The sequence below is a fragment of the Periplaneta americana genome, unplaced genomic scaffold, assembly GCF_040183065.1.
Source record: "Periplaneta americana isolate PAMFEO1 unplaced genomic scaffold, P.americana_PAMFEO1_priV1 scaffold_21, whole genome shotgun sequence".
NCBI classification, from domain to species: domain Eukaryota; kingdom Metazoa; phylum Arthropoda; class Insecta; order Blattodea; family Blattidae; genus Periplaneta; species Periplaneta americana.
Genome location: NW_027185502.1, coordinates 3,849,804 through 3,867,348, shown reverse-complemented (window position 1 = coordinate 3,867,348; position 17,545 = coordinate 3,849,804). Strand labels below are relative to the sequence as shown.

The 17,545-nt window shown below is 33.7% G+C and overlaps 1 protein-coding gene across 20 annotated transcripts in view; it reads right to left on the bottom strand.

Moving 5' to 3' along the window:
* Nucleotides 1–1,112: 1,112 nt before the first annotated feature.
* LOC138693808 (CD2 antigen cytoplasmic tail-binding protein 2 homolog) overlaps nucleotides 1,113–17,545 on the bottom strand; it is a 107,127-nt gene continuing 90,694 nt past the window's right edge. For all 20 annotated transcript variants that reach the window (XR_011330483.1, XR_011330484.1, XR_011330475.1 and 17 more), the window contains 2 exons: nucleotides 11,393–11,603; nucleotides 1,113–6,275 (listed from right to left, as the gene is read on the bottom strand). Coding sequence is in view for 1 of the 20 variants with exons in the window: in XM_069817610.1 (XP_069673711.1) it covers nucleotides 6,094–6,275; nucleotides 11,393–11,603 (393 nt within the window). In the remaining 19 variants the exon portion in view is untranslated. The remainder of the gene's footprint in view (nucleotides 6,276–11,392; nucleotides 11,604–17,545) is intronic.

Genomic DNA, 17,545 nt, shown 5'->3' with positions numbered 1-17,545 from the left:
GAGTGACTTGTACTCATCAGGTATGTAGTGCGTGACTTTTGAGATGTGCTCTAACTTTTTGATAATGATTCCAAGTTTCCCAATATATGCTGCAGTAGTGGGAGCTCCACATGATCTTGTTCCTTCAACCTCAACATTCCATGGTGCAAACCATCAATGTACTCTGGAGCCTCGACATAGCCTTTCATCTTCTGAGTGAATATAAGTTTCCTGTACTTACTGATGTTGAAGTCAGGTTTTTATTCTCAATATCTTTACATGTTTTCTTGAAATACTGTGCCACAGTGTTTGAAGTTGAGTACCTGGTTGTTTTGAAGTCCCTTTATTTGATATGGGGGGATTGAGTTCCCTGGCATTTCGAATAATGTAATCATACTGATTTGGAGAGTAAATCCGATCTAAACTTCGAACTTGTCGTTTAATAACTGAAGATGTTCTGTCACATGGCACAATGTTATCCTTATTTCACTCAACTAAAGCTTAAATGTTGGTTTTAATAATGATATGAGAGTGGAATATTCCCCTTTTTATGCTCATTGAATAGCTTAAGCAAAAATCTACAAAATGGCTATTTCAGTTTAATTTCTCAATTTTTTGGAATGTTATTCTTTTTTCACTCACCCATTCAATTACTGTATCTATTAATTATAAATAAACTAATTCTGTTTTGTAGTGTAGGCTTTCACGGCCGGAGTCTATAGATCTAGATTCATTTTCCGGGCTGAGAGGCCGTGGTCTATTGGTTGGTTTTATACCAGACGTTTCATCTGCAACTGCGGCAGACATCTTCAGTGGAGTGGTATCCGAGGTCGCAAGACTCTTCTCGGCGTACCTGAGGCAACTGATCATCATAATTATTGTTCAAATATATCAATCCGCAGAAGTCCCAATAGTCATTAAAGCAAAAATGAAAAGTGTTCTTGAAACGAACTATGGGTTTAATGTGATATGCCATATACGAAATATACTATTAGATTCACAAAGCTGTTGTTCACTTGGTGATATAGCAAGAAATACTGTGTCATATTTCAGATTTGCTCTAGTTATGTCTTGCGATGGAGAACGAACATTTTCAGGGTACAAAAATACTATTTTTCTGAACATATTTGATATATTTTTGATACTGTATTGTATTGTATTTATTAACATTCTATGGTATTCATACATTGCTTCACAGCTAGAATATGGAACAAGTCAAAAAGCTTAATATAGTCTTAATTTATAGTCAGAGTCTAGATCAAATATATACAGACGAGGTTTACAATATAGTCTACTAGTATAACACACAGTTTCAGTATCAATTTCATGAAGCGTTATTGAATGTCATGAATTCACCTACAGAATAGAAGGTGTGAGAAATTAGGTACTTATTTAATTTGGCCCTAAATAATCTTATGTTTTGAATTTCATTTTCTATATCGATAGGGAGGCTATTAAAACTTTTACTGCCAAATAACGCACTGAAAATGTACATTATTATTAATTGTAACAAGACTAGACACATATTATTATTATGTATTTTGTTTGTTATATGGGTAAATTATTTTATATTGAAAATTAGGAAGAATGTAAGTGCCAATTATTGTTTTTTACATAGGCTAATTGTTCATTCTGTTTATTCTGAGGCCATGAATCACTGGCACAAAGATAAGTTTGGTTACCCCTCGACTGTACATGTTTGTTTTGCTGGTGTGTTGACATTGAGAGCTGCAACACTACTGTTCATTCGGTAGATATAGGCTACAGTCCAAGCTCATACAACTTGACAGATTCGGTATGAACTTCTTACCTCTGATATAATATACTGCTCTCTTAAATTGACTGAGCATATTGAGAATTAAATGACTCTCCAAAAACATGCTATGAAATGTTTCATATAAATCAGTTTTTATCTTGAAAAGGAAGCAAAAACGAGAAAAATTGTATTAACTTTTTTGTTTGAAATATCTCAAAGAATAACCCCTTGAAATTAATGATATTCGTCGTAATTTATTCCTCACCCAAAGTAACAGGTCTACTTTTATATTTTCATGAAAATTTCCCAGATTCTTAAGAAACGAAGAAAAACTACCACTGCTTCTTTGGATTGTTTTTGTAAAATAAAGTATAAACACATTAAGGGGAGAGGATGGTATTTTTTGGTGAAAAATGAGTAAGTTAAAAAAAAAAAAATTCTTTAAAATACTCTGTGATATGTGTGGAATGCATAGGATAACATTTTGTGGATAGAAGAATGGCTACACATATATACTGATGGATCATCCACAGAAAGCCTTACTGGAGCTGGAGTTACATGTACACATTTTTCCTTTTATCATTCTGTTGGCAGAGACACAACAAATTATGATGGTGAAATAGAGGCTATACACATTGCTCTCCGACAATTATTAAATCTTCCCTTAAATAAATATAACAAGACAGTAATTCTTTCAGATTCTAAAGCTGCAATTCAGGGAATATGTTCAAATGCTACAAAGCAGTCAACAAAAATAAGGGAGTGCTACAAAATGTTGACACAACTCCAAAAAGTTAATATGATTGTTCGTCTCCAATGGATTCCAGCACACTGTGGAGTCATGGGGAATGAAACAACAGACACACTTGCCAAGAAAGGCACAACAATAAAACAAAAATCTAAATTTAATTTCTCATATTCCTCAATAAAATGCTTGATCACTACAAAATTTTCTCATTCATACCTACAAGAAACAGAATCAAATGCTAAAGACAAAAAATGGATTACACTACTTTTCAAACCAGATATAATCCCCCAGAGACCAAGGAAAACAGCAGTTGCAGCCTTCAGACTATTGACAAATCATGACTGTCTAGCAAGTCATCGCTACAGAATAGGTATCTCAGCTTCACCAATATGTGTCCTGTGTAACGATCCAGCAGAAATGAATGAAGATCACTTGAAGACCTGTGAAGCATTAAGATCAGAAGAAACTAAAGTTCAAAAGTATTGGAAAGCACGACTGCTAATGGCTTCATTGCCAAATGCAAGGCACTAGACAACAACAACATTTTGTGGGTATGTTTGGAGAAATAAATTATTACTAAAACTCCAGAAATTAGGTATTTCCAGCAATATGTTCAGATGGATATCAGAATTCCTTAGTCAAAGATTCGTTGCCACTAAATTCAATAACTCACTTTCTAGTTACAGACAAACATATCGAGGTCTACCTCAGGGCGCTGTCCTCAGCACAACTTTATTCAATATTTATATAAATGACTTACCCTCCCTATTAGAGGAATCAAACATGAAAACAGCACTATTTGCAGATGATATAGTTTTGTGGACTTCGGATCTTACAGACATAGAGACAAAATTCAAAATTCTGCTCTTAAAGCTCTAAATCAACTACATGAATGGAATACATCAAATTTGATGACACTCAATTTAAGCAAAAGTAACTACCAAATATTTTCACTTGGTAAAAAAGAAAGAGAATTCAATAACCAATACAATGGCCAACACCTTCCTAGGACTTATGAATCCAAATATCTTGGAGTTATTTTCGATAGTAAGTTAACATGGAGCAACCATTTGAAATACATTTCTGAAAAAGCTCGTAAAAGATTCTCCCTTCTAAAAAGACTAGCAGGAAAGAAATGTGGGGATGCTCTAGAAATACTTTGAACACTACATACAAAATGTTTATACAGCCAGTGCTGACATAATGCGGAGAAATTTTAATTACTTCACCTTTCATAAACGAAATAGAATATGTTCAAAACCAAGCTCTCAGATTCATTACTGGTGGAATCAAAACAACTCCAATAGATTCTATGAGATTCCTCACTAATATTAACAGTATCAAAATGACAATAGAAGAAAAAGCACTGATTCAATATGAAAAACTTATCAGATTACCAGGAAACAATTGGCATTCATACAGTCCTCTCTGTAGATTGAAAACTCAAAAAAGTTTCATATCCATTGTTCAAGGATTAAAACAGAAAATCAACATCCCGAATTTAAAAGAAAACCTACAAATTAAACCAAACACTTTAACTCTATTAAATATAGAATATAATCTAAATTTAACAGAAGAAATACTAAAATCAGAAGTAAATGCTGAAATAATGAAACAATTTCTTTAGAGACAATTAATATTAGGTACCCTTCACAAAACTGGCTTCATTTATACACTGACGGATCCTTGATCTCCAGAGAACAAGGTGCCGGTGCAGGTGTTATGTGCTGTCTCTTCTCACTTTATAGATCTCTTGGGTATGGAACAACAAGTTTTGATGGAGAAATCATTGCAATAAGTGAAAGTCTCAGGAATCTTCTATGCCACATCAATAAATTTAGGAATGCAGTTATATTGTCAGACTCCAAAGCAGCTATTCTATCAATCGTCTCTAAACACACACCTTCATCTCAAACAGCAGAAATAACTAAAATGCTCTCTCAATATCACTCAATAAAAGAATTGTATTCCAATGGATACCATCTCATTGTGGAATCCTGGGAAACGAGAATGCGGATGCTTTAGCAAAGAAGGGCGGCACTGCTACTTACAGACCTGTTACTAAATCTGCATACTTAGACTTCAACAAACACAATTTGATAACACAATCTCAAGGGAAAAAATGGAACTCCCAGCATCAAAATTCACAGTTAATTCCCAATTTACTACGAAAATCGTCTGTAGCTGCATTTAGATTGGCAACAGGCCATGATTGTTTGGCTAAACACCTGCATAGAATTAGAATATATCAGTCCCCTAACTGTCCATTGTGCAACTCAAACCAAGAAATGGATTTGGAACACCTCAAAATCTGTGCTTCAGTGGCTGGCCATGATAATATCTTTGAAAAATATTGGAGTGCAAGAGGTCAAATGACTTTATTGTCAAACGCCTGGCATTAGAAAACAACAACAACAACATTTTGTGAGTATTTGTGCCCTTATCGGATGTTGAGTCGCCATTTTTAAACTTCCTGCGTTATGGATTTTTAAATCACTCGCCCACTTTTATTGTTGTTTCTGGTAAATTAAATTTTCAAAAAAATTTTTCTTTTTCTTTAAAATATCCTTTGATATGTGTGGAATGCATTGCATAACATTTTATGGGTATTTGTGTCCTTATCGGATGTTAAGACGTCATTTTTAAACTTCCAGCACTATGGATTTTTAAATCACACGTCCACTTTTATCGGTTTCCAGTAACTTATTTTTTTGCTACATTGCCAGACAAAAATGGATATAATTTCTGAACTATTAAAGATACATGCATGAAATTTAGAACACACATTCTTTAGACTATTAGGAAACTTTTCTCTGTAACAGAATTTTGATAATTGATTTCATTTTATAAATATGTCCGTTTCTTTGCAAGAAAGGAAATCAGAAAATTGTTTATTTTACAAATGTAGGGACTAATATCAAAATTCTGTTACAGACAGTTTGTAGAACATGCTTTTGCAAATACATTGCAAAAAACTGTTTGAATTTATCTTTAAAAACGGTTTAGATATATCGGTTTTACTACAATCCTGCGTTGGGTATATTTTTTTCAAATTTGGGCCCCCAAATAATTTTTTTTTTTTTAAATATTTTTATTTGGTTGAGTTGCCACAGCTATGAGAGCTCTCCACATACAAAAAATTAATATTTTACACAAAAAAGGAAAAATGTTTTAAAAAATACCATACTCTCCCCTTAAAACATGACTGGATGGAAATGCTTAAAAAATTTCTTTAACTAAGAAATTTAAGAATTAACAATAACATTATTACTATGCTTAACTTTATCAGAGAAGAAACAATTTGTTTAAAAGGACTCAGAACAAATCAAATACATGACAAAAGAAAAATAACATACATGATCTCTCCTTTCTTGTCCCTTCTCTGTAACTCATTCACTCTGTCTATTCTCTCTCTTTTCCAATAGGGAGATTATTAAAGCAATATTATCAGAATCAAGTACATTTTAACCCATCATAAAATTAAAATATTTCTATGTCTTGCAGAAATGTCTGAAAGACAGACGTGATGAAAGTAAAACAGTGTCAAGTCTCCTGAGCTACATAAGAGGTATAGCTACTTACAAAGATGGTGAACAATGTCATAGGATATTCACAAATACAATTCAAAATCCATTCTTGAAGAGTTGTAGAAACTGCCATCTGTACCATATTTACGAACATATACAGGGTTTTTGAAGTAGCCTTGCTCTACCCACTCCTGCATCTGAGTTGTTGTATGAGGTCCATGGATGTCTGCACTCTTCTCGTCCCATTTAAATTCCCACATTACTTCTGTTAAGAGAAATGCATATATTTTATTTTATTGCTTCCTCAAATTTCGAGGTTGTGCGCAGAAAAAGCATACCAGAGACATGCAGATAATAAATTAAGACAGTGTTTCTCATCTATGGTCCGCGGACCATCTGTAGTCCTCGAGGTCTGCCATTGTGGTCCTTCAAAAAAGATAGAAGAAAAAATAAAATTCAAACGAATTGCATACCACACTATAGCTGAAAATCTCAGAGTTTGGAAATGACACATGGCAATCGCCTTTCACTTTTTCTCCCAGTACTGATGTTTTATGAATTTTATTACCCAAATCGTCTACCGAATTCCCACTCTACTCTCAGCAACAAAAGAGGGTCTGGTGCCGCATCTGTAACCCAGCCAGGGACCACCCGAATTCACAACAGAGGACCAAAGTACCGAACCTTTTCATGTATTTATGACTTTCTTAATAGTTTTGCCGACATCCAGTCTGCACATTGAAATGGTCACGTACTGTACGTCGTACACCAATAATAAAACATGCCAAATTGCATCTTTACTTGTTGAAAATCGGGCATGTTTCTGCATTAATTTCTTTTATTTCTGTTTTTTCAGATGATGATATAAGAAATTTTAGACTCCGTCTGTTTTAAAATTCGGGCGAATCAGATCCAGAAATTCAAATTACAATGCTTTTCTAATTATATTCTCTGCAGTCAATCACAAGTAACTTATAACACATTCTGTGCAATGTTGATTCATCGCTTACCTGTTAGTAGTTACTTGTTTGAAATCCTTCTTATGTGCTACATGCAAGTAGTTGTCTATGTCTCTGTTAAATAGTGTCCACTTTGTAAAGAAAGGAACACTTCATTTAGGCAGTCCTAATAGTTCAGAAGCTGTGTGTGAAGATATTCAGTGATTCTAGTGTCATTAAAGACATACCTAGTCCTAGTGGTAGCTGTTCAAAGAAAAAATATTTTCGTAAATAAGACAAGAGTTATTTTGAAGTTGGATTTACTTGGTGTGGCAGTGAGAGTGAACCAAAATCTCGGTGCGTTGTTTGTTACGAAGCACTTTCAAATGAGTGTATGAAACTCGTGAAATTGAAACGGCACTTAGAGATAAAACACTCGTGTAAAAAGTAAGCCATTCGAATTGCAGTATTAATGTGAGTACCAACATTTTTTTTTTTTTTTTCATTTATAAGTTAAAGATTATCCAAACTCTAATAGACTTCAATTATTAAAAAAAAATGAATATTCTTCTATTAACATTAACTTATTTAGTTAATACTAATATAAAATTAATTGAAATAAATTAATTTTAATTAATTAATTCTGTTTTAAAATATAAGTATACTGGTATTAAAATACGCTACAAAAATCATAAATTTACTTTCGAAGGGAACAAGAGTAAGGTGATCCGCGGAACTGTTCCGACTTAAAAAAGTGGTCCCCACTTCAAAAAAGTGTGAAAAACGCTGAATTAAGATAATGCATTAAATACAATGTTAAGTTCAAGTAACTGCGAATTTACAACACTGGGAAATTCTGATAACAGCCATTCCAGTTGTCAAGGATGTTACATTTTAAATTCTATATCTTGAAAATGAAGTAACTTTTGTCAATTTAGAAGATCAGTATCATTTTACAGAAAAAAAGTTGTTGAATAATATTTATTATTATTATTGCAGAAAATAAAGAAAAGGTTCCATCACAGATGTTACAAGATTTGTGAACTCACTTCACACCTTATTAACAAAAAGTGTAAAACTCAAGTCTCTGTCTCAAGCAAAAAGATATTCATTCTCATAGTGCCCATGTGACAGCTATGCAAATCTCATGGCATTCAATTAATTCACAAAAACATAATCACTAAATATTTTATAGTTATTTCTTTCACGTCATGGATGTTACAGATGAGTTAATGTCTTTCATTTTTCCCAGTTTCAAAACAACTGTAACATTTCGACGTCAAAATATTCACTTGCACTGTAAAATTAATTGTTATTAACCTAAACTACTCAAAATAAATGGCAGAAAGAATGTGTTGTTGTTTTCTAATGCCAGGCGTTTGACCTCTTCCACTCCAATATTTTTCAAAGATATTATCATGGTCAGCCACTGAAGCACAGATTTTGAGGTGTTTCGAATCCATTTCTTGGTTTGAGTTGCACAATGGGCAGTTAGGGGACTGATATATATTCCAAATCTATTGAGGTGTTTGGCCAAACAATCATGGCCTGTTGCCAATCTAAATGCAGCTACAGACGATTTTCGTGGTAAATCGGGAATTAACTGTGGATTATGATACACAGAGTTTCATTTTTTCCCTTGGGTTTGTGTTATCAAATTTTGTTTGTTGAAGTCTAAGTATGTAGATTTAATAAATCTTTTCACAGAGTAATACGTAGATTTAGTAACAGGTCTGTAAGTAGCAGTGCCGCCCTTCTTTACTAAAGCATCTGCATTCTCGTTTCCCAGAATCCCACAATGGGATGGTATCCATTGGAATAAAATTCTTTTATTTAGTGATATTAATTGAGAGAGCATTTTAGTTATTTCTGCTGTTTGAGATGAAGGTGTGTGTTTAGAGACTATTGATAGAATAGCTGCTTTGGAGTCTGACAATATAACTGCATTATTAAATTTATTGATGTGGCATAGAAGATTCCTGAGACTTTCACTTATTGCAATGATTTCTCCATCAAAACTTGTTGTTCCATACCCAAGAGATCTATAAAGTGAGAAGAGATAGTACGTAACACCTGCACCGGCACCTTGTTCTCTGGAGATCAAGGATCTGTCGGTGTTTAAATGAACCCAGTTTTGTGGAGGGTACCTAATATTAATTGTCTCTAAAGAAAATGTTTCATTATTTCAGTGTTTACTTCTGATTTCAGTATTTCTTCTGTTAAATTTAGATTATATTCTATATTTAATAGAGTTAAAGTGTTTGGTTTAATTTGTAAGTTTTCTTTTAAATTCGGGATATTGATTTTCTGTTTTAATTCTTGAACAATGGATATGAAACTTTTTTGAGTTTTCAATCTACAGAGAGGACTGTATGAATGCCAATTGTTTCCTGGTAATCTGATAAGTTTTTCATATTGAATCAGTGCTTTTTCTTCTATTGTCATTTTGATGCTGTTAATATTAGTGAGGAATCTCATAGAATCTCCACCAGCCCAAAAACTTGTAAAATATTTTCCTTTTGAAAATAAAACATTGGTTCATATTAATCTACTAATTATCAAAATAATGTGCTAGAGGTCCAGGAGAAAAATATACTCTTTCACAAATTATTAAACCTACCGAATCACGCAAGTGAAGTGGATAGGCATTAGATACACACAAATTATTGAACCATTTACAAAACACCTCGCAACATAAAGATGAGATGTGGTAAATAAGTACAGTAATGGCAAAAAAACCGGACCGACCCTTGTAGCTGATTTCAGAGTCTTGTTCACTCCAGAGCACGATAGACTGGTAACTAAGACTTTCGTGGTTCGAATCCTGCCTGGGAAGTAAACTTTTTTTTGTTCCTTATTCAAATTTATTCCCAATACTTTTTGATTGCAGCCGATATTTTACTACTTAATTAACTTATTATTCCCAGAACATGAATTTTACCAGCAATCGAAAAGTATTGGGAATAAATTTGAATAAGGAACAAACGAAAAGTTTCCTTCCCAGCCAGGATTCGAACCACGAAAGTCTTAGTTACCAGTCTATCGTTCTCTGGAGTGAACAAGGCTCTGAAATCAGCTACAAGGGTCGGTCCTGTTTTTTTTTTTTTTTGCCACTACTGTACATAAGCAAGACATCGTTATTGTTAATACTATATTATTAATATTATTATTACTGTTAAGCTGCGGATTTATGCCTATATGCCCTTTTAATCCTTCACCTGAAGGCGTCAGATTTTAGGTTACATATTCACTTTAAGACATTGCGAGAATTATATGCGAATTCTATAGTGCCTTTAATTGCCTATTTCACTAGTAAATGCCTATTTGCTTATAAATGCCTAAAAGTTTCCTAAATATCCGTATTATATATTATACTTGAATTTACTGACCATTCTATCGATATTTTTTGAATCTGTAATTTGTTTCTTTCTTATCTAGCAGAGGGAAGTGATATAGCACTATCAACCAGAGTGCGGAGAAATCGAATAATTTAAAGTCAAGCAATAAGAAAAAATGTATTTCGAAAGCCGCATGAATAACTGTGGTAGTTGACTAGGGTAATTGTTTCAAACTGTGTATCCGTTTTGTGAGTTTGTGAATTGAGTATGGAGTTGGGTTTTCTGCTGTAATACGTGAAGTATACCGTGGAGATATGTCAAAGCAAACGTCATCAGAAGCACTGATTGGAAAATATATTGACATTACTGCGTTCCCACTGGTATCGTCCCCAGCTGAGACTGGATCTCTGAAGTATTGCCCCATCACTTCATGTGAAGTGGAAGGGAGTTTCTCCCAATTTAAGAAACATTCTTACAGACAATAGACATCAGTTCTCATTACCAACATTTGGAGGAATATTTAGTTATTCACTGCCATAATGACATTCCTATAGAAAATAGTGTATAATGCTACGCTATGGTCATGTTAGCCATTGGGAATTAGAAATTTGTTAGTGCCTTTTTAAATGCCTATTTTAGAATTTTGAATGCCTATTTTGCCTGTCATTTCAACTGTTTTAGTGCCTAAAAATCCGCAGCTTGATTATTATTATTATTATTATTATTATTATTATTATTATTATTATTATTATTATTATTATTATTATTATGGTACAAGGCATTGTGATTTTACCCTCTTTGGTGATATCTGGTATTAGTTGTCAATACTGAAGAGACGGCCAAATTAGCCATTTAAGAACTGCTCTTAAATGATCCTCACTATGATATATGCTATTTTTTTTTAAATTAGTGCCTCTAAACGTTTCAGACAGATCTTAAGTACCGACAGATATAAAAATTCTGATGGCATACAGCAGTTACAGCAGTTGAACAAAAGAAAACACATGCACACTCACATGTGCATGTATGTACACAAGAACACACACCATCACTATCACTCTACTATTATTATAAATTTGAATGCCTGACTATGGCATTATAAATACCTTCGCTCTCTTTGTGTGCACTTCTGGATGTATCATCAACTCTATTTCCATTTTCTTCTCCTGTACCAGCACTAGATACTCCTTCCTTTTTCTTTTCAAGTCTTGCTTTTTCCTTTTCGTCAAAGCCTTCAGCATACATATCCAATGCATCATCATAATTTATTGCTGATCTACTCTCTTTCTTAACATTTTTACGTTCTGAATCCTCAATCTGAAATGGACATAAATGCAATAAATAATAATTACAAGTTACTAAAATTCTAAAAATAATTTAAAAGTTATGTTTTATTTAACGACACTCCCAACTGCTGAGGTTATATCAGGATCACTGGTGTGCCAGAATTTTGTTCCACAAGAGTTCTCTTACATGCCAGTAAATCTACTGACATGAGCCTGTCGCATTTAAGCAACCTCGGGCACAGAAAACCAGCACTCTACTGATTGTGCCACCAGGCCGACTCTTAAAATAATAAAAAAATGTATTTTGAACTAAAATTTTTCCAAATACTTATTCCTTTTATGTAATATAATGTTTTATTTTAATTGACAGAGTTAAGGACATTCATCCTTCTCTTCCACTCAATCAGTATGATATAAAATTAGTATATTGCTCAAAGTGTGTTTAAATGCGACAGGCTCATGTCAGTAGATTTACTGGCATGTAAAAGAACAGCTGCGGGACAAAATACCAGCACACCAGTGACGCTGATATAACCTCGGCAGTTGCGAGCATCGTTACATAAAACATAACATTTAACATATATAATATAATATAATATAATAGCTACATAATACATCATTAATGTAATACAATAAATACAGTTTCTTTTGTCATCCCAAAGTACCAATACAATAATTATGTAATAATAATAATAATAATAATAATAATCATTATTAAACCTACAATATAATGAAATGATTAAACTCAATCATGATTACAATTATAACTTCAATTTGACTATGTTCGTAAGAAATTGCTTAGCCTATTCTTGAAAGTAGTTATTGTCTGGTAGCTCCTAATATTCTGAGTAGAGAATTCCATTGACGAGGGACTGAGACAATAGAAGAGGATGAATAGTAATAATGAAAATAATAAGTTAATGGTTTTATTTAACCTGGCAGAGTTAAGGCCATAGAGCCTTCTCTAACATTGAACTCCACACTCTGTGACGAGGAATTGCTAGGATTTGGCTCTCCTGTGACCTGTGGTAGTGACTAGACCACCAAAAGGGCTCGGATTTCTATTACTAAAAACTCTGGAAATATGTATGCACTTAAGCCATAAAAGTACTAAAATATAGCAAAAAAACTGGAAATAAGACGCAAAACAAATTATTGGCTATTTTACAAAACAGTTTTCGTGAATATTAACTCCTTGTACTGGCCATAGCAGACTGTTCAGCCTATAAATATAGCAGGGGAAAAGACTGGTGAAAAATATCCAACATCTGTCCTCTGCATGACTAATTTTGTTACAGCTATGTTAACAGGGTCACTGACTGTTACGGCAACAGTAGAATTAGAACCTCTTAAGTGTCACATGTTTGGAAGGGGTGAAGAGAATGAAGGTGAGACCGATCAGCAACAATTTGACCATAATCCTAACATACTTTTGTCCTCTGTGTTTTGACAACTTACTGCTGGCGAATCCAGTTACCTTCAAACTTCATTTAACCACAAAATATTTCTAAGGAAAATAAATCCAATAAATAACCAAATCCAAACAAAATCTTCTGTCATTATTGACACAAAACATGTTTGGAGAACTGTTAAGACTGTTGTAATGTAACTAAAAATGTGCTTTTCTACCATTTTTGATCAAATATGACTTAATGCTAAAATATGCATTTTTATAAACAATAAACAATGATTTTTGGAGGAAGTATAAAAATTCTTAATGGAAACTCAAAACATAATCTCGCTTCTTCCAGGATATTTATAAATTACAAAGTAAATAGAATGTACAAACAAATGATAACATAGAAATGATTCTACTCCCAGTTCACCCAGTCTCTCAGCCTGAAATTAAATGTGAAAATGATCTGATACAATACATCATTGCAAAACGTGACATTGTCCAATCAGTATTAAAATCATTAGCTATTGTAACCATATGTACAAGATATCCAAAATCTGAATGGTTTCATATTTATACAAATGGATCTCTGCTTGATAAACATAGTAATGCTGGAGCAGGAATCTACAGTGACATTTTTAGTTCTTACATATCTCTTGGAACACTGTCCACTCATTATGATGGTGAATTAGAAGCCCTGAAACAGATTTTTCATCGCATACATAAATTTAACAAAGTGGTTATACTTAGTGATTGTAAATCTGGACTCCAAGGACTAACATCAAGTCCTCCAGAAAACAGACTCGCAAGAGAGATTCTTTCTGCTCTTAAAATGCTACAAGGGCTCGTAAAGAGGTAGTTTTTCAATGGATACCCTCACACTGTGGAATAGTAGGTAATGAGAAAGCTGACTTCCTGGCCAAAAAAGGAACAAACATCAGACAAACTCAAAATAATACAATCTCTTTTCATGCCTCAAAAGTCAGGATCAAACACATAGTTCAGTCCTTTTGTAAACAGGAATTCCTGAAGAAAAGCGAAGGCAAACCTTGGAACATTGTACTAGACAGTAATAACATCCCAGATTTACCATCAAAAAAGGCTGTTGCTATATTTCGCTTAACAACTGAACATGATTGTCTCGCCTCTCATCTACATCGAATTAATATCTACCAGCATCCACAGTGCACCCTCTGTAGAAATCAGAACTCCATCATGGATAAAGAACATTTGCTACAATGCCCAGCAATAAAGAAATTAGATGTGATTTACCATCGCAGCTCACCAAATACTATTGGGACACCCGCAGGAGAATGGAAGAAATCTAAGATCCTTAGTATTGGTCAACAACAACAACAACAACAACAACATAATCAATAAACACTGTCACATGTTTAGAAAAGCTAGAAATATGTTTATTTAACTTAAGCTTATAAAAAGAGACTGGGATAAAAATATGACGTCACAGAAATCCAATCCCTATTCATAAATACTAAGCACTGAGTTATGCATGTAGCTTGGAATTATTATGGCTGAAAGGTACAACATTTCAGAATCTTCTTTTCAGGAGATGTGAGATGAATCTGATGTTTCTTCCCAAACAACTAGAGCACAGACTTTCCAATCCAGGCATCTAAGAAAAGTTTGTAATGAGCAATGATGATGATGTATCAAGGTTTTCCAGAATATTCCCTTTTCCTGTGCTGTCATTCCACCACTGCTTCATAATTCACACAGTCATCCAGAAATCAATGGAAATCTATTACATTGTACCTGTCATTTTCCAGGAGACCACTGCCATGGGATTTTTGTGGTAAATGGTCTATGGCACAAGTAACTGAAGAAATCCCTGGCAGCTAGCACTAATTGAGTTGTCAGTTATGGTACATTGAGAAACACAAAGTGAACCTCCTTTACACAGCGACAGTTCTCTCATGTCAGTTGCTATAGTTCACTCTCATGATGAGAAGTGTTTACATGAGACTCGGAATAAGACCATACTATCATAAGAAAATGTTAGAAGTGGAAATGGTTGAAGCCATGGCCAGAATTGTTAAATTAAGGGAATCAAAAAAAAAAAAAAAAAAAAGACATTTATATTTTTTTATACTTTATGAAAGTATGGTTTATTCTGCTTAATTTGGTTTTTTGGTTTATTAAAATATTCGAATATTTAGTATTTTAAATACTGTATATTTTTAAAAATATTAGTGTATTTGTCTTTTAGAGAAAAAAAATTACCACTTTTCACAAAAAAATATTATCTCAGGAACTAAAATTGTCTTAGAAGGCTGTGGTCCAGCTTGTTTTATAGTAAAATTAATGCTTCATAAAGTCTGTGTTTTAAGATCTTGCCCATTCTGATTTGCTAAAAAAACGTTTGAGAGGAAGAACTCAGAATAGTAATGAATCATTCAATAATGTTGTTGGGTACCGAGTCCCAAAAATGGGTTTGTTGATATAATTGTCACCTGAATGCAAGAACTAGGTAACTTGATTCTTCCTATTTTGAGACATTGCCTATTTACTTACACATTGCACTAAGGAATATGTCTCGTTTTCTTTTACTTATTTGTTACAGTGGAAAATAGATGTTGCTGGTATCGTTCGATCAGTTACCTAGTTCTTGGATTACATTGTGTGCGATTTTTGCTATGCTATAACAGAGATAACTAAAAAACGCAAATTTCGAGTTACCTAGTTCTTACATTCAGGTGATGATATCATCGTTGGAACTTGGTGTACTAGATGCTATACTCACATTTAATGATGGATACACTACAAGAATACAGGCGTTCAAGGATCGGTATTGAAATAGGATACAATACCTCAAAAAACATGGCGGATGAGGTAGATGTAACAAACACAACCTAGGAGGCAAGATCCAAGAGAAGGAGGGCAGTATTAGGTGAGCAGGATAGGAAGAAGACAAGGACCACCAACCAGAAGGGTTTTAAAACATTTTTTTCTGTAATAGGTGAATTTTTATAGAAATTTTTACTTGAAACATGATTTACTTAAAACTACATTTTTCAACATAAATGGCCTGTTTTCTCAGAAACTACTAGGTCTATCCGCATGAAATTTTTACGAAACATTTCAGGTAACGGTGTGATGATATGGAATTCCTTTGATTGAGTTTGCTGTAATAGTTTATTAAAAAAAATAATAATAATAAAAATAAATAAAATATCAAATTCTTGTTTTTAATTTTAGAAGTTTATAAAAAAAATATTGTTTTTCTATTAGATATTTTATCATCGAAACGAATCAGTGCACTCAGAAGGAATGCATAAACATCCTGTAAAAATATCACATTTCTATACCTAGTATGTTCTGTGATAACGGGTCATTAATATAGCAGTTTTAACATTAGTGAGATAGGGCTTGATGACTCCCTTTAATAAAAGTGAAAAAATAAAAATAAGAAACAGAAAAGAAAAGTGTAGGTTAGGAAGTGGCTAGGGAGAAGTGAGAAGTGTGCATGTGGTGTATGGTTTAATACATTATTAATTATTAGTAAAAGTTCTTGTATAGTATTGTGGAATATAAAGTTACAACTCTACTGTTGTAAGTATGGAGTAATAAAGTACAAATGTACAAGAAATCTTTGTGACTAATAACTGTTACAGCTCAATACACTTGTAATGTATTAGACAATACTTTTGTAGAATAGGGTCCATGTTGGATGCTGGCCGAAAGCTGGCCTCTTCATTGCACTTTTGGTCGTCCAAGGTCTCGCTTCCCACAAGGATTGTAGTGAAATAGCCTCTGAGGCAGCCTGTTACTGGGCATCCGTGATACATGTTCATACCCGTTGTTTCTGTATATTGATACGGTACCAGTGATGCAGTTATGTTTAATTCATTCCTGATGTCGACATTCCATTTGTGATCATTAGGCCTGTGACATTGGAGCATGTTTACAGTGAAAGGAAGCCAATTCACTACAGGATATACACGGAGTATGCAAGTGTATGTGTATGGAGACGACACAACCGCCGCGGTACAGTTCATTCAAGTATAATACAAACTGTCGTGAAGTGTAGTGTGCTCCGCAGTATGGCTCAGAAGGAAAGAAACACGTCTTGGAAACTAGAATATTTAGTTTCACAGTATGGTGCAGATGTATTTTGCATTCTAAATAGCAATCTGTATTGTAAACTTTGCAATGTCAGCATTACGTCTGCTAAAAACAAGGAATATAACATTCAGAGGCACGTAAGTACAATGAAACACAAACGGCTGGAACAAGAAATGTGCAGAAGGACCGAATATTAAATTCAACATTTTATGAAGATATGTGTAAGGCATTTATACCTGCCGACAATTAATTTAACAAACTCGCAAATACGGTGTTCCGCGAGTTTTTACAGAAATACACTAGAAGAGAAATTCCACATTAGACTACGTTACTGAAGTAATATGTCGAGAAAATTTACAACACACGCATTACTGAGATCAGGTGTAAACTAACAAACCAACACATCTGGTGTCAATTGATGAGACGATGGATGCTGTTGGGCGGCATGTAGTTTATGTGGTTGTTGGGGGCCTGGATCCGGAAGGCCCTGCTGG